The 18,348-nt window shown below is 37.0% G+C and overlaps 1 protein-coding gene across 2 annotated transcripts in view; it reads right to left on the reverse strand.

Moving 5' to 3' along the window:
• LOC132600829 (DNA-directed RNA polymerase III subunit 1) overlaps positions 1–18,348 on the reverse strand; it is a 30,994-nt gene that overhangs the window by 3,674 nt on the left and 8,972 nt on the right. For both annotated transcript variants that reach the window (XM_060314238.1, XM_060314239.1), the window contains exons 11-22: positions 18,141–18,281; positions 14,710–14,898; positions 12,770–12,965; positions 9,462–9,555; positions 8,698–8,932; positions 5,341–5,532; positions 3,359–3,457; positions 2,820–3,023; positions 2,439–2,717; positions 544–691; positions 290–441; positions 42–197 (exon numbers count right to left, since the gene is read on the reverse strand). In XM_060314238.1, coding sequence (XP_060170221.1) covers positions 42–197; positions 290–441; positions 544–691; positions 2,439–2,717; positions 2,820–3,023; positions 3,359–3,457; positions 5,341–5,532; positions 8,698–8,932; positions 9,462–9,555; positions 12,770–12,965; positions 14,710–14,898; positions 18,141–18,281 — 2,085 coding nt within the window. The remainder of the gene's footprint in view (positions 1–41; positions 198–289; positions 442–543; positions 692–2,438; positions 2,718–2,819; positions 3,024–3,358; positions 3,458–5,340; positions 5,533–8,697; positions 8,933–9,461; positions 9,556–12,769; positions 12,966–14,709; positions 14,899–18,140; positions 18,282–18,348) is intronic.

Raw genomic sequence — 18,348 nt, forward strand, 5'->3', positions numbered from 1 at the left:
TGATTGATAAGCAGCAGATACAGAAACATGACTTATCTTACATGTTCCTTCAGTTTTATTTTTGAGGTCTGCAAAATCGATCGCTTGACAGTATAAGCATCAATACACAGTTGTGACACCTGAATTGTCTCCATATCAAGTGAAATAATAATTGATGCTAATCGAGATGCCATCACAATCTTTACACTCTTAGCCACCTGCATAGGAAATAAATGTTCCGTTCACAATGAACTTAGTTCAACGCCATTATGAGAGCTTTGCAAATTTATAGTAAACACAAGCAACTTACCTGCCCCAAAAGAGTTTTTTCAATACGGGCTTTAATCATTCTTGCTGCAGTTAAATTAGCAGCAGACAGAAGTTTTGCAGTAATTATAGGAGTAGTGATTTTTTTTGCTGCATTTATGATTTCTTTTATTCGAGGAACTCCAAGTGTAACATCTACCAAAGAGTTAAAGAAACAGGATATATGATAAAAAATCAGTTAGACTAGCCAAAACCATTTTGATGATGCAAATTTAAGCTCTAAATAAACAAGGATACTCATGCTTGCAACTCCAGCAAAGTGAAAGGTTTTCAGTGTCATCTGTGTCCCAGGTTCCCCAATACTCTGAGCTCCAATTGCACCAATTGCAGTTCCAGATTCTAGTCTTTTCAGGTGATATCGAGAGATGCAAGTGTTGAGGAACACCTACAAACAAGCAAGGAAATTAAAAACCCACACATATGCACAATGCTATTAGTAACTTTATGGTCAGGAGATAATTTAAGATTATCTTGTTCTTTCAATATAAGTAGAAAAGATTATTCCTTAGTTTCGCTTTGCCCTTTTTTCCTAAGTTCCCATTGAAATTATTTCCTCAATGAAGTACTGCTAGTAATTCTTGTACCGGACACAGATTTCAGGTCAATTTTACATACTATAGCTTTATGTAGTCACACTACAGGGGATAACATTGAATTCCTCTGTGTTTCCAATTTAAATAACTTCCGTTAGAATAACAGTTAATATAGGAAAAAATTCTTGTGTTATTACATGGAGGGAGCTAGGATTTTAGAAATACTGACGGAACAGGTACAATGTAAGAGAGTTTGAACCAAATGTGACACATCAAAGTCAAGGAAATGATCCCTATGCTCAAATTTACACGACACTCTTTCTATTTTTGGACTTCCCTAAATATTTGACACACTTCAAGTAAACAGGTTGTTGTATATAACTTTCAAATTTGAGAATTCATATTCATATTCCACGGGGTACTTGTTACCTTCCACCAACTCAAGTACATAACTCTGTCCACTAGAGCTTGACAGACGGGAATAAAATCACCTAATATTTTTGCCTCCGCTAGAATTTGAACCTGAAACCTCATGATTCTCAACCCACTTCATTGACCACGAGGGCACATCCTTGGGCGCAATTCACATATTCAATTACTAATTAAATTTAAATTTTGATTTTTTTCATTGCAGAACTTACTTCTTAGGTGGCAGGTATCCCGTGGAATTAGTCGAGGTGCGCACAAGCTAGCCGAACACCACGGTTAAAAAAAAAAACACTTATCTTTACTAATCTGAAAGTAAAACATAAATTCACTCAAAAGAGGAGCATTTTCTGAAATAGAGAACAAATAAAATCTAATTGGTTAAGCAAATACATATCATCAAGCAATTACTCCCAGGGATTGATCCAGTTAATCTTGAATTTCAGTATTCACGATTAAGCAAGACAGCTTGTTACATACTTCTGACCGATTAGTTTGCTGAACTTATTGAAAATAAACTACTTTCTATGTCTCATTTGGTGCTATGTAATTCTTCTCAATAGTCAAAATTGTATCTCCTTTACAACTATATTTTAAATGTGTAGAAGAACTATTATATTCCATTGCACATACTACATTTTTCATCATTCATTAGCCTATAAAACTTTTGAAAAATATTTTGAATCTATATGTTCTATTTTGTATTATTAGAGTGTGCTGCAAATAAAAATTCACCACCACTTGGCAAACCAAACCATGCCACATATAATGTTAAGATCAAACTATATGAAGTTTCCACTAAGGAGCAACAAAGATTTAAATCTTGCTTGTCCTTGTTATTTATTTATATTTTTATTTTTGTCAATCGGAAAACATCTATCAAGTACTATAGTACCAATAAGAATTTACGTCTAGCAGTAATGGAAAACATGTCATTGAACTCCTATCAGAATAACAAGTCACTTCTGAATAACTAATTTGCATCATCCTCAATAACGACATATTATAACGAAACTTCATATCTTAAAGGATAACCAATAAAAAATGAAGGAAAAAACATCAGGTAGCAACTTAATTGTTGTATGCAGTTCTGTCAATAAACCATTTATAGTTGGAGCAAGCAATTAACCAACAATCCTCTGAAGAGGCAACAAGGAACTTGTGAAGCTTTACCTGCAGTTGCTTCTTAGTAATACCAGATATGTTTAACGCAATGTGTTCAAGATATTCACGGTCATCCCCTGCATACTGCTCTTCACCCAATAATAGGGCTTCCCATAATTTGTTCAAGGTTTCTGCTAAATTTTTAATCAAAAAATCTGACAGCGAAGCACGGAATGCCTCCGAGCATCCCCCTTCGGGACTCATATCATGACAAGAGAGCCTTTCATTTACTATCTCGCAGATTTCTGAGTAAGACAAACTCTTCTCATCTCCAGGAGGACATGTTGCCTGTAAATATTCATTATTATCAAAATTTTCTAACCTTCACCATAAGACTATTGAAAATTGAATTTTTTTTTGGTAAGTTCTTCATTCAATTGAAGTTCATACCTTAACTTTCATAAATAATCTGCTAAAGTTCAGGGGACGTCCTTTTTTCTCTTCCATCTGTGAAGGATCCATGCCATCATCACCATACATGAACTGAATTATACATGTGCTAGCATTTCGTACAGTGTTGTCATAATAAACAGCAAGGTCCTCTAAAGCTTTCATAAGCCGACGAGACATGTATCCGGTGTCAGCAGTTTTAACCTGTAGCAATGAAAATGGATGAACATCCAACACTGACAAAACTTTAGCCTTATACTTCAAAGGAGACATCAGCAACAATCTAGGGAATCCAATCTTACATGCACTCTCATATTTGATACGGGTGTGTTAAATATCCGATACAGGTATGTGCAGTCTTTTTGTCAATTTTTGGTGTATCTCAAAGAAACTACACGAACTATACCACACTCATATCACACCCATTAGATAGAAGTAAGTCAAGTCAGATAAATGAAGAACTCAGGTGAACATATATTATGTCCAAATGAGAAATAAATAATACCACTAACAAATAATTCGAAAGAGGAGATCCATACCGCAGTATCAACAAGGCCTTCTCTTCCTCCCATTGTGTGAAAAAAGAACTCAGTTGCTGACAAACCGTCAAAAAAGGAATGAGCTACAAACCCTTTAGCCTGGATCATAAACAGAAGTGTACTCAGCAATCCATGAGTGTACATACATGCATTTTCTAAAACTGAGTGTGCAAGTAATTGCAATAGTTACTTTAAGCATCTCTTCCTACAAAAAAAAAAAAAAAAAAAGGAAACAACTCCAATTGATGAATCTGAGGAAAACATTATGAATGAATTTATTACTTTTTCTTGAATTTTATATATATATATATATATATATATATATATATATATATATATATATATATATTTCTTCGTTGCACTTCCTTTACTAAAGCCCGCACTTCAACTGCACTTTGCGCTTAAAGCTCCAATAGACCTTGAGCGCTTTTTAGAGCTTTTCGCAACACACTGGTTTCATTGTATGACTCATAAGTTTACCACCATGACAGTTCACACAACTTTGAGTGTCGCCTTTGGTTTTATAAATTGAAACCATGGTACTCTTGTCCACTCACCAGTCATCATACCACTTCTAAATATAGCCTTAAATAGTTTGGTAAGTCATCCTACTCCAACCTCCCAAGACGCTTACGAACCTCTATGGTGATACCATCTGGACCACAATCTTTTCTAATCCTCATATTTTTCATGGCATCCCTTACCTCTTGCATCTCTTAAAATATTAAGCAAGCCATCTAAGGCTTTGTGAAGTAGTTGCCACAACCCTAAAAGCACCTTTCTACTCACTACCTTGCAGCATAAAGTATTTTTCCTTCTCTCAACCCACTCATACCAGGTTTCTGTGTCATTAATGTTTTATGTAATGTCATATAATCTATTCCAACCAATGAAGTATATTCTTCTAATCTCAGTTTTTAACCCATCACTTAATTAAATAATTGTAAAAATAAAGAATGATCAAATCTGAAAAGGAATGTCTTACGGGAAAACTACAAAGAAGTTGGCAGTCTTGGTTCGACAACAATAAATAGGTGTCTTATATTAATAAATTAATTTAAACCATCAAAGTATCTGCTTCTCTCTTTTTGTAACATCATCAATACTTTAACCTAAGTACACCAGCCATTTTCTCAATTCGTCCCCATTCCTTTCCCAGTCCTGAAACCAAACATAGTGCACTGCAAGACCACTTAACATACAGTGGCTTATCGAAGGGCATAATCTGGGATCTCATTGTAGAAACAGCTGTAACATGGAACCATCTACTTCCGCTGCAGAACATGATAAATATGCCTAGTCCCTAGGATATATGTCCCCCACCAAAGAAATGTTGTTCTCCCCACAACAGATGGCAACCATCACAGAGTATGTTACTTTGTCAAATTCCAGAATCAACATTATGTGTTCAAAAGCATCACATTTATCCACTTTTATTAGGTTACCAGTTCATTACTTTTTCTTCAGCCAAATCATAGTAACTACTATAAAAGAGGCATGCAGGAATGAACTTACTTTGGTAGAATAGATAAACCAATAGTCAACAAGTGGGCAGGTGTGAAGTTACATTGGTAGAATAGACAGACAAATGGTCACTACCACTATCTGCTAAATACATATCTCACCTAAGGCATTCAAGCAATCATTTAATAGTACAAGTACAAGTACAACCATCAATGTCAGCGAGAAACACCTGTAACGTGTGGTCAACTGGAATAACTATAGATGAAGATGCATTACTGAAATATTAGATACGGAAATGACAGAAATACATTGATGCAGCTAAATTAATTGAACTGAGAAGATTAACAATAAGAAGAAAGTAAAGAAGGTTAACGACAGGAATAGGAGGATGCTCTCAGTGATTCCACCAACTAATACAGGTAGGCGTATAAGGAAAGACCTTGAGCTCTTGTCATAAGAGCAAATGACTAACGATCCAGAGCATAACAAAAAAACTAAAATGAGCATGAAGTACTCACAGCTGGAAATTTTGATTTGAAAGGAAAATGAGGAAGACTTCGATCTATGAATCCATCAGGAGCACGACGGCCGCCAACGGACTGCTGACCAACACACGCAATCATCTGGCTTATGTTAATTGGGGATCCTTTTGATCCACACTGTGACATGATTAGAGGACTATTCCTCCAGTCTAGTGCTCTCATACAAATCTGTCAAAAAATTGATATTCAGGCAAATTTGTTCCATCTTCTCGTATCAAAATGTGGCATTAAACTAATTATTAAACATCACAACAAGTACAACTATACTTCTGAGAGAAAGGTTCAAGAAGAAAGAAAGAGACATCAACGAATCATGTCTTCTAACACTCAAAATTATTTGCTACAGGCCTTATGCAAAATGACCACTTCATTTCTTTTTTCCACAGATAGGTGGGACCATAAAACGACAACTTGCTTTAGGGAAGAAGATTCTCATTACAAGTTGGCACTTTCACCGGATGGGCTCTCTTTTTTATGCAAAAAAGATATTGTTCCATGTAAGAATCCACATATAATTGGCCAAAATTTAAGGATATCTTAAAATTGTTTATGCAATTTGGCAAGGGTTTCAATTTCCCCCAAACCCAAATTCAAATAAACACAAAGCATACATTTTCCAAAATGAGCTTGAATGCAGACAAGATGAGGGAAGTGAGGCTGAGATGGTTTGGGAATGTGAAAAGGAGATGCTTAGTGCCCCAATGAGGAGGAGTGAGAGGTTGGCAAAGGTGGGTGTAAGGTGAGGTAGAGGTAGGGCGAAGAAGTAATTTTTTTTTTTGGGGGGTGATTAGACAGGACATGGTGCATCTTCCGCTACGGAGGACATGACCTTAGATAAGAAGGTATGGAGATTGCAGATAAGGTACTAGTTTGCTGAGTGTTGTCTCTCTTTTCAGCGGGATATGCTTAGTGGTAGATTGGAGCATCATATCTGTCGTATATGTTTCCACTTTCTTACGGTAATATTAGCATTATTCTCGTAGTTACTTAGTTTCCTGTTCTTCAATTTCTGTTAGCACTTGTGTTTCTGCATTATTTTCGATGTTGTTATTGATCCTTTTTTCTGAATGCTATTACTGCTTTCCTTATTAGTTGTCATGTCTTCTTTATTGCCGCATTTCCTTTTTCAAGCGGCTTTGATGTGTTTTTCCAGAGCCGAGGGTCTATCGGAAATAGCCTATCTACCTCCAGTAAAATCTATATACACTCTACCCTCCCCAGAACCCACATGTGGGATTACACTGGGTATGTTGGTTGTTGTTGAGCTTGAATGCACCAAACTCTCAATCATATTCTCTAAATAGGGGTTTCACAGCTTCATTATTGCTCAGATTGAGCGGAAGAATCTCGAACAAAGGAATGACAACTTGGATAAGATATTTCCTTTTACTTACCGAGACAGGATTTGGCAGTGTCAGGGAAATTGGGGTTTATCCAGAAGATTTAGACTGGTTAAGAGAACAATTAAAGAGAATTCAGGCAATCCACAATGAAGATGGAAAATGAAAAAGAAAGGATTACTAAGCAAAGGGAGGTTCAGTGGGGATGTAACAAATTGTGAGACAGCAGCAAAGCATTCAGGTTTCAGTAGGATGTAGTACAACTGGAATTCGATGGAAGGGTGATGGAGAAAATATAGGATGCATCTTAGAAAAGTTACAATTACTGCCTTCAGTCATTGGACAGGATGGACACTCAGACATTATAATGAAGGGCAAATTCAAAATGGTGGAGATGCTGGACTGTTCATAGAGTGCGAAGATTTTAGGAAAGCCAGATTTACACATGGAAAAGCGGTTCTCCCTAGAAGTTAAAGGTTACATGGTCAAGCTTTCAATTAAGACATTTCATAGCAACAAAAACTGATGATGAACAGAACCATCAGAATTCTGACCATGCAGGTGCAAGATCGGTGAAAATTCAAGGGAAGAGATATGTAGTGAACTGTGGAACTTAGTTTTTTGATTTTTTAATTAAAACCAGACAGTCTGGAGACAGTGTAATGGTAAGCAGAAGGCCTGCGTCAATTGGGAAATGGGTGAAGATATCCGAACTATTCGCACACCCACCCTGGAGATCAGAAACTTAATTTTTATCTCCTTTGTATTTTGTTTATGATGAGGATCCAGCTCAGTTTTTTTATATTTCCTGGCAAAAATAGGAGAGGAGTTATCTGAAGTAAAATGTGAATTTAGAAGAGAACAATGGAATCAGTCAAATCACGCATAATAGGGTGAATTTTTAGAGCTTTAGCAGAAAGGTAGTTTGGATTTTTCCCAAATGTCTTACTGATCGTTGTTTAAAATAATAGACAATGTGCTTCAGAGCCAAAACATAGCAGATAAGACGAGCTTCCTCCACTTTCAACTTTGTATTGGGTCATGCTAGGTGTTTCTTTTTTACCAATTTGTAAAATCAACGGGAACCAAAATCTACACAAAAAAAGGAATCTGTAACAAGATATACGGCATGATGATATCGACCTGCTTTCTTTACAGATGATGGATTCAACAGTGAAGGCTGACCACTAAACAGGTTATAATCAATAGTTGAAAACAACCTGCAATTGAACTTTAGAAGCTGAAAAGAGCTATTCTGCCATAATTGGCCATCAAAGATTATAGAGGGAAGTGTCCTACAAGTGCAAATAATAAAAAGTGGAGGGAAAATGTGTATGTAAACGTGAATAGCAGATTATAAGATGCTAGGGAAAGAACTGGAAGTCCGTTAGTATCCAGACGAGGTTAAGAATCTAATCCAGCGAATAGACAACAATTTGAAAGAAGGCTGTGGCAAAGATGTGCAAGAAACTAGGTAAACTTGAGCTCTTAGGACAGTAGATTTCGCAGGCGCTGCTCTTGAGGATATGTTTAATTAGGCCCCTGGATTTTGACGACTTTGGTGCAGAGGTTCCCTTACACTTTATATGGGTAGCACAACTCTTAGGTAACTGATGAATTGAACTTTAACATCATCAGATATGGTTTATGCAAATTGGCTAGTGGTGTTCCATTCGAGTTGCTATTACATGATCAGCAATTCAGTCAGCAGCCAGGAGTAACTCTTTTCCTTCTATAATTACCACTCTAAGTTCACAAGTTTAGAAGTTAGCCTTGAAGTGTTAAATGTTTGAAGATTGTGGCTAAGCGCTCCTTATCCATGTTTTCCCTCCTTTTATCAGTCAGGAGAGCTAGGAAGAGATCAAAGACAGGAAGGTTCTAGTAAGCATAAAAGAGTTCACAAGCAATATACCTGTTTTGGATAGATAAAAGCCCTACAAGTGAAGACTTTAAGAGAAAACAGGCAGCAAATGAAAAGATACATATCTCTTACTTTTCCTATGTCGTCACGAACTTTATTCAGCGACATGGTTACTTCAGCCTCTAGAGTCTGCGCAGCGTCACACCCCGGTGCCACAGCAAGCTTTCCTTCATTAAATTGTTGAATACAATCTTCACATTTCTTGTAATTTCGATCAATCTCTCCTTGTTTTTGCTTAACTAAGTTTTCCCCAGGTGTGACATCATCAATCCCTATGGAAAATCCATGATTTCCAATCCACCGTGCACTAAAAAGACATGAGCAGTGATAAAGTCAGTGTTTCTAGAAAATGAAAAACGCAACAAAACGAAAATGTCCATGGTGCTTGAAGTGGAAAGAGAACTGAAAGTGCGTGCTTCTTTGAAGTGAGCACACAATTTACTGAAAATTCAAAAATACCAACTGCGTACGGACTTGGTGCTAGAATAGTCAACTTGCAATCAAAGTAACTAATTTCAGCATCCAATATCAGAGAAAGGGACTTTTAAAAGCTTAAATAGTCAAAGAATCACTTAAGGAAATTTTTCATTCCCCTACTATAACCCAATGGAAACCACAAAGAAGTTTCAACCTCATGCAGAACCAACACCACGTAATAAGGACATAAAGTGCGTGTAGTATTTGAACTTAGTCTATGAAAAATTGAAAGCCTTTAAATCATTTATTTCTCCAAAAGTCTGAGGACCAACTACAAAGATGAAGTATACTCCTTTAATGACAGCTTAAAAAAGAAACAACAAAAGCAGAAGTAAATGGCTGATCTGAATCTAACGCACCTTAACTTTGCAAGCCGATTCATGCATGTTGCAGCAGCATGGGACTTGTAGTCCCTCAACAGAACAGAGTATAGACCATCCTTATTTCCATTTCCTGTTGTCATCTCACACAAATAACAACTATTGTTATATCATTTATGAGAAAAGATTAACGCTGTGCTGCCTGTAACATTAGTGCATAAGTAGGTGTCCTTTTACATTCTTCTCATATCAAAACAAAATAAAGAAGTCAATTCAGCATAATCAGCTATGAGTTCTTGAAACAAGATAGAAAGACATATCACACACTTGCAAGTAAATATATGAACGACATCCTACTTTTTTTGACAAGGTAAATAATTTTATTAATGTGAGGGAATCCCTGTATACAAGAAATATACCAAAAGTAGAGAAACCTGCACCAAGATATGATTCTCTATGAAAGTCACCTACTCATCTATACAAACAAGAACCTCATGGGTGCACCAAGAAGAAACTATAGGCAAAAGGCTATTCCTCGCATGTACAAAATCACTCTTAATCATTAATGTGGGGGAATCCCTGTATACAAGAAGTATACCAAAAAGTAGAGAAACCTACAAGAAGATATGATTCTCTACGAAGTCACATACTCATCTATACTAACAAGAACCTCATGGATGCACCAAGAAGAAACTATAGACTCGCTATTCCTCGCATGTACAAAACCACTCTTAACCCCTTCAAACACTCTCCTATCCTCTCCCTCCCACCAACCCACATTAGAGCTAGTGGGGCTACATCCCATGACTTGGGTCTTGTCCTTCTCCCTTTGAATGACCTCCTTCTCATGGGATGCAAAAGAGTGTAAGAGATGAACAACAAGATGCATGAAAAAGGATGTTAGGTTAGCCAAGATTGAAGACTAGGTAAATGCGGGAGTAAGCAGATTGCTAATTCACCATTATGAAATGGTTTGTGGCTGCAATCAAACAAAAGCTGTTAAATCCAAAATGAGACAATTGGAGCTTTTGAGGGTAATTCTGGTGGTTTCTTAAGCCATATATGGGCTCCCGGTAAATTTAGGTTACAAGCAATCTTTTTCCCGTAAATGGTATGCTTAATGATCATCGGTCCGTATGATACATGGCATGGACAATGAATGGTAAAAAGAACCAAACTAAAATTTGTTTTAAAATGTAACTAGGAGCTAAAATTGAGCCCAAGCCACTAGCAATTGGATATGTTGTAAAACAATCCAAATGTCCCCAAATAAAAAAGATTCGATGAAAATAGAATTATTTATATCTAATCACGAATATAATTTTTAATCTTGGGACAATATCTAAGGTACTACCAAGCAACCTATGAGCATTTGAACGGATTAAGAAGAAGAGGTAGCTGCTGTCAAGAATTTCAATGATCAAGGTTACTTTGAAAAGAGCTTCAATGCTACATTTATAGCCTTGATTCCTAAGAAGATGGAAGCCAAAGAGTTGAAGGACTTTAGACCTATTAGTTTGATAGGTAGCATTTACAAAATCATCTCCAAACTACTGACGGAAAGGCTTAAGAAAGTAATGTCCAAACTAGTGGATGCTCAGCAAATGGCATTCATTAAAGGAAGGCAGATCATGGATGCTATCTTGATTGCAAATGAATGTGTGGATGTGAGGAAGATATGCAAGGTTCCTGGGATCGTTTGCAAGTTAGATTTAGAAAAGGCTTATGATCACCTTAACTGGGACTACCTATGGAAGAATTTGGAGTTGATGGGGTTTGGAAGCAAGTGGGTTAAGTCGATAAAGTTTTGTACCAGCATAGTTAAGTTCTCAATCTTAATCAATGGCTCACCTTCTGGTTTCTTTTCTTCTGAGAGAGGACTGAGGCAAGGGGACCCTCTATCCCCTTTTCTCTTTATTTTGGCAATGGGAGGACTCAGTGATATGTTAAAAACAGCTCAAGCAAATAACCGAATCAGGGGTTTCAAGGTTAATGCTGGAGCCAATCAAGGATTATCAATTTCCCACCTCCAATATGCTAATGATACCCTTGTCCTTATGGTGTTGGCAATGTGGAGATCCATCAGGAATTTGTGGCCCAAAATATGGCAGAACTACAAGATTAGAGTAGGAAATGGAGGGAAAACACATTTCTGGCACGATGTTTGGGTTGGTCAATACTCTTTGAAGCATTTGTTCCCTGAGATTTACAATTTGAACCAACAGAAGACGGCAACTATTTTGGAAGTTAGGGATAATTTTGGTTGGAATCTCAATTATAGGAGATTGCTCAATGACTGGGAGGTGGAAAGGTTGACAGAATTTTACAACACTATTGAGCAGTTCAAAGAATTTTCCACTAATGTGGACAGTCTAGTTTGGTTGAAGGAAAAGAAGGGGTTATTCTCTGTTAATCAGCCTACAAATGCATTCATAACAGATATACTCAACTGGGATTCTGGCCTTGGAAGTTGATTTGGAAAGTTAAGATTCCTTACAAGGTGGCATGTTTCACTTGGTTAGTGGCTAGACAGGCTGTTTTAACTCAAGACAATGTGATGAAGAGGGGTCGTCAACTATGTTCCAGATGTTTTTTTTGTGAAACTGAAGCAGAGACGATTAATCATCTTTTCTTACACTGTAAAGTGGCAGAACAACTTTGGCAGATTTTTCTTAATTTGAAGGGTCTAAAATGGACAATGCCAAGGAGTACAGTTGAAGTTCTAGCTTGCTGGAACAGAGATGGGAAGATGGGAATCTGTCAGGACACAGGGAGAGATGGAAGATTTTCCCGGCCTGCATCTGGTGGACAATATGGAAGGAGAGGAATCAGAGATGTTTTGAAAATAAAAGTATCACTTTCCAGAAGTTAAAAATGAACTGTCTAGTGTTTTTCTATTTTTGGTTTATTCATGAACTCCCTCAGGAGGCAGAGGACACAGCTAAGATTTTAGATAGCTTATGAAGGAATAGGTGGTAGGTTTGCTTTTGTGACTACTACTTGTAATTACTACAGAAGTACACTATTGGTGTATTTCTCTGTTCATAATAGAAAATAGAAATGTTAACTGTTCAAAAAAAAAATGATTTGCAGGTGAAGGCACCAAAAGATCCAATTTCACGAGCAATGGTATAGAAATATCATGAATTAGAGATAAGTTATATTGCCATGCATGAAATGAAAGCATTTATTTAAACATTTGCAGATCATAATTTCAAACCAATAAAGCTTCTTGACATGCATGAAATGCCACATGTACCTCAGGAGGATCAACAGAATCAAATTATTAAGCAAATAAGAAAAACATCATGTCAGTTTCGACAAGTGGGCGCTTAAGGTAAACTGACCTAATGTAGCCTTCCCCAGTTGCCCGCTGATCAGTTCGCTATTACGGAAATAAACAAATCCATCACTTTGGCACATTGTTTCCCCTTTCCCACTGTAACTCTTTTCTGTGACTGTTAGATTTACATAGACTCTCATCTTTGAATATGGACGCAGTAGCACACCAAAGAGTTGTTTCCCAGTCCAAAGCTCAACCGGCTGTAAAAGGCCATCTCAGTCATATGAAGATCCAAAGACAAGACAAGGAGTAAATTCTACTGGCTTCAGCATTTCAAGAAAGATGGAAACAGAACTCAATAAAGATAGAAACAGAACTCAATAAATACACCAACTAATCAAAAAAGAAGGGAATGTGCGATGATCTTGGTTAGTGTTAATATCCATATTCCAGTCCAAATCAAATATCCATATTTCAGCCCAAATCAAAAATCTAGAAAGAAGATTCTGTTGCTTTGGCCAAAAGGCTTCAAAGATCAAAATTTCAATCAAATGATATTTTTTTAATTTTAGCAGTATTAACACAAAAGGTTCAAATGTCACTAAGTAGGCATTTGGACATGCGATTTCATCTCATGAGATGAAATCAACGTTTGGACATGCGATTTCATCTCATGAGATGAAATCCCAAATCATCCAAAAAGGCATGATTTGGGATTTGAAATCATGATTTCAAAAAATATAAATGTAAAATTTGACCCATATGTTTATATTTTGTAAAAAAAGACCCATAAGTTGGTAGATATATTTACCAATCATGTTTACCAACCATTTGTATTAAATGTTAATCTGCAAGTTGGTAAAATATATTTACCAGTCATGTTTACCATGTGGGAGGATTATATTAAAGAGTAGTTACATTACTATTGATGTTAAATTTTCTTTTTTATTGAACTAAAGTTTGATCAATTGATGTTGTATTTTTTAGAAAGGCCTTCTAGTAGCGTATTAATTTTATTACTAACTATGATTTACTCATTTGGTAAGATTGTATAAAAATTGGAAAAAATTTGATGGTTTTCACAACTAGTGGGGTTTTTATGTTTATAAAAAAAAACTGCAACTTAAGAAATCCAAATTGCATGTCCAAACATGATTTCATCTCATGAGATGAAATCATGTCCAAACGGCTCCTAATAGTTTCCTTTATTAGGGCAACAACCCTCTTCACTTGCTCTGTGTTGCCTAAGAATCAAATAAACAAAAGGATATTAAAAAAATAAGGAAAGAAATTGTGAAAGCAACTTAACTGCACCCATCCTTTCTCTAAGCACCCCTCTCAAGAACCACATCCCCAATAACACCTTGTTTCCTTTTCTTCCTCTCAATTACGCACTTATCCACTACTTGGCCTAACATAATTTATGTGTAAGAGAGAGAGAGCATTAAGGGGGAAAGAAAGTATGGTCATATGTGGACTATTCCACCCACAAATTCCGCCACCTACATGCCCTCACGAGACACAGGACCAAAATAACTAATTCCAGAGTATTCCTTTTTTACAAAGGCCTCACCTTTACTAACTGATGGAAAGAGGTGCCACTTGCAAAAGCTAAGGAGTGGAAATCAGCTTATGGTGTGGGTAAGAAAGCGCCATAAGCAGCAAATCCCTAAAAGGTCGTTGCCATAATGTAAAAATGCAGGTTCACATATGCTTAATATTTGTGAAATGCACTTTCCCAGAAAAGTAATTCATAATCGATTTATTATTGATAACCGCAACTGTTCAAATGTTGAATCTGTGCAATTGCTACTTTGGATTTTTCAAAGTCCTGCCTGAACAATTCACCGGCTTGTAAAACCTTACGTTTGACAAATCATCAAGCAAGTTGGAGACATGAAAGAAGCACATAGAGGAATAGAAAGAGGATCAAAGAAAAGAGAACTTCATCAATCAGGCAACAAATGGAAGTAAAGTTCACACTCTTTTGAGGTTTAACCAAACCTTAATAAATGCTGGAGTTGGTAAATCTGTAGGATCCATTGCGTCACCCATATATGAGCATATAAGCGAAAAGGAAGCACGATTGTAGAATGTGTCCTTCCTCGTAATGAGAAAGGAGGACGTCAGAAAATCCTGGGTAGAAGCAACCAAAATCTCTCCACTCTTCGGAGTGCATAAATTGTTTTGAACCTGCATTTTCATCAATAAACACATGAAGGAGAAAACTAACATGGAAACAACTAAAGCCAAGTTTGATATTCCTTCATAGCCTGTTTTGGTCACAGTTAGAGGACAGACAGATGCAATTTCTCCCACATTTTTGCAATAAAATATCATCGAAAAGATAAGAGTTTGGAAGATCCGCTTTTCAGGTTTCCTGTTATAACTTTAAGGAAACCTTCAGTTCAATCCGAAATGTAAAATTAGCAAAGCATTTTACTAAAGCATAGATGACAAAACCTTGACCTCGCTTAGAAAGCCTTAAGCAAGAATCTCAAATAAAGGAACTGAAGATAAGATGCTTAATTGGAATAAATAGAAGCAAAACCAGATATCCCACCCCGTCGATCTTGTAAGATACGCCTATAGATCCAATAAAATAACTTCAGCTAATAAGCAGGTGGGGTGTCTTCATGATTTAAGAAGACACCATTCTGATATGCCAATGGACCTTTCAGAGAGACAACAATATTGACAATGGAACAAGCAAATCTATGTTTTATCCTCAACAAGAAAGGAGAGTACTGATCACAAAGAGATCAAGTAGAAAGGGGAAAAAAAAAGTTTCCTCGCTTTGGAAAAGGGAAAAAGCAAAGCAAACTACATCAAGGAAATGGAGCCCTTGAGACATCACGGTCATCTTTCAAATAGACGAATTTAAGCAGTAGACTCTAAGCTGCATAAATGCAGCAGAAAACACCCGAAACCAGCATACAGCTCGAATATATTAAGTCGTCCCATATTAGGGAGTCAAAGAGGTTGCTAATTAACCATGCTTCTCTAAATTAATTTTAAATATTTGAATTATTAACTATTATGACTTATAGTATTTTTTAGGCGAAATGGCTTGGGAGACCCTAGTACTTGTTCCGAATTGTCATCCTCTGTACTTCAGGGGGATTCATCTATAGACACTTCAATTTGATTAAAACAAGACTTATGTGGCATTGTCTTGACTGAGTTGGACAAAATGTGTGTTGATACACGCGAATATAGAGAGTGACTAAATTGATTTTGATGAATATAGATTAAAATAAGAAAGAAAAGAAAAGGCAAATAATAAAGTTAAAATAAAAGGGAAGTAAAAGAAAAAGGGCTAAAAAGAACCCTTCTTCCTCCTCCAGCGTCTATGCCATATCCCCATCCCTAAATTTCAAAAACAACCCCAGTGTGATCCTACAAGTGGAGTCTAGGGAGGGTAGGATGTACGGAGACCTTACCCCTACTTTGTGAGGTAGAGAGGCTGTTTCCGGTAGACCCTCGGCTCAGAAAAAGTACCTAGCATAGTAATGTCAAGAAAGCGATAGCAAAATAACAAGATACAAAACAAATGTGGCAACAGATAGTAATACACATCAAGGAATAAGAAACTACGCAATAACAGAATACTACTACAAGAAAGAAAAGAGGAGAGGAGGCGACTCGTTCCCTCCCTCCCCACACAGAAGGCGACAACACTTAGCTACCTGCTAGCCTTCTACCCTAATCCTCGACCTCCATACGTTCCTATCCAGGGTCAGCTGAAGATGTGTCACGTCCTGCCTAATCACCTCCCCCAGTTCTTCTTCGGCCTAACTCTACCTCTTCTAACTCCTGCTACAACCAACCTCTCGTACCTCCTTACTGGCGCATCCTCACACCACCTTTTCACATGCCCGAACCACCTCAGCCTCACTTCTCTCATCTTGTCTGCTGATGATGACAGGCCCACCTTGTCTCGTATAACTTCGTTCCTAATCATATCTCTCCAGTATGCCCGCATACCCATCTGAGCATCTTCATCTCCACTACCTTCATCTTTTGAACGCGGGCGCTCTTGACTGGCCAGCACCCACCATCCCAAATTTCACCCTTTCCAAATTTAAACCCAACGCCGCCACCAAGCTCCTCCAATCCTAGCTTCCTCTTCACACTTCAATCCATTCACCGCCGTTATCACCGTCCCTTCTCTCTCTCCACCATCTGATTCCATTGTGAAACACCAAAAGTTTAGGTGACCATCGAACGGAAAACTTCCTTCTCCCTCGAAATTAACCCACATTAAAAGAAGCTCGATTGACCATAAAAATCCTATCAGTGATTTGAAAAAATTGAAAGTATCTCAAATTTGGATAGAGTTCATCAACTCGGAGAATTTTTAATAAAATTTAAAAATGAGTTTTGCTGGTTTTTAAGGTTTTTGCCCATGGTTTTAAGATGTGATATTGTAGAATTCACCATTTTACTTGACCCCCAATTTTTTACCCATACGTTGAAACTTTCTAGATTCAATGGTGATATTTATCTAGCACCTACAACCGTTTCCTTGAGAAACCTGATCCAAATTTTTTTTTTTTTTTTTGAGAAACTGGAAACCTGATCCAAATTATTGTTTGTGAATTATAGGGGGTTGGACCAATTGAGACATGTACTGGAAGTTCCGATTGAGCAATTTAGTAGATAAACCAAATCTGGCAGGCCGGCTCTTTTCCAGTTGAAGAAGAGTTGATGATTAAAAAACACGTTTTAGTTAATGAACACAATTATGACGTGGCATTAATTTATGTGACGTGGATGTGACATGTCATTTATGTTAGGGCGAGTGAGCTACACACACTGTAGGAGGGGTTAAGAGTCTTGTTTTGATCAAGTTGAAGTGTCTGGATGAAACCCCATGAATACAGGGACTGGGATGACAATCTAGAACAAGTACAAGGGTCTCCCAAGCCATTCCGCCTATTTTTATGTAGTTTCCAAATATGTAAATTTTCATTCCAAAAATTGATGAATCTATGTTCGAATTAATGCCGAAAATTAAGTATATTGACCATCGCACTCCTAACTTTGCCACATAAACTGAAATGGAGGGAGTACTTCATAATGTATATAAAACAGAACTAAAGACTTTACCAAGCAAATTTTGATCGTAAACACTATACCAAGCAAATTACTTCTTTTAAATCTGAATACAAGTGAAAATATTAGTCGAAATAAGTTTTGTATTGGTTGGATAGTATTGACCATATTGATGTCTTAGTCCACCCCAAAAGGCTGACATTTTTGCAATGCAACAAATGTTTACCCTCACAATGAACAAGGATGCGGACTTTCTCAACTGGACTTCTATTTTACACATAACTATTATTTCACACACTTGTCTAGCTAACTCAAAATCCTACCATTTTACTCGTTATCCACACGTCAAGTAAAGATGGCCGAAGGAGTAAACTTACGCCCATTAACATAAGAGCTTCTGTCCTCGCCTCTTCTGTTTGTGGCACATGCATATTCATCTCATCACCATCAAAATCAGCATTATAAGGGTTGCATACAGATTCATTAAATCTCAATGTGCGCCATGGCATTATCCTTGCCTGCCCGAAAAAATAAAAATTTAAAATTTAAAGACAGAATGATCCAAAGGCTCCACTGCCCGGACAT

Source organism: Lycium barbarum, chromosome 6 (genome assembly GCF_019175385.1).
Source record: "Lycium barbarum isolate Lr01 chromosome 6, ASM1917538v2, whole genome shotgun sequence".
Classification (NCBI taxonomy): domain Eukaryota; kingdom Viridiplantae; phylum Streptophyta; class Magnoliopsida; order Solanales; family Solanaceae; genus Lycium; species Lycium barbarum.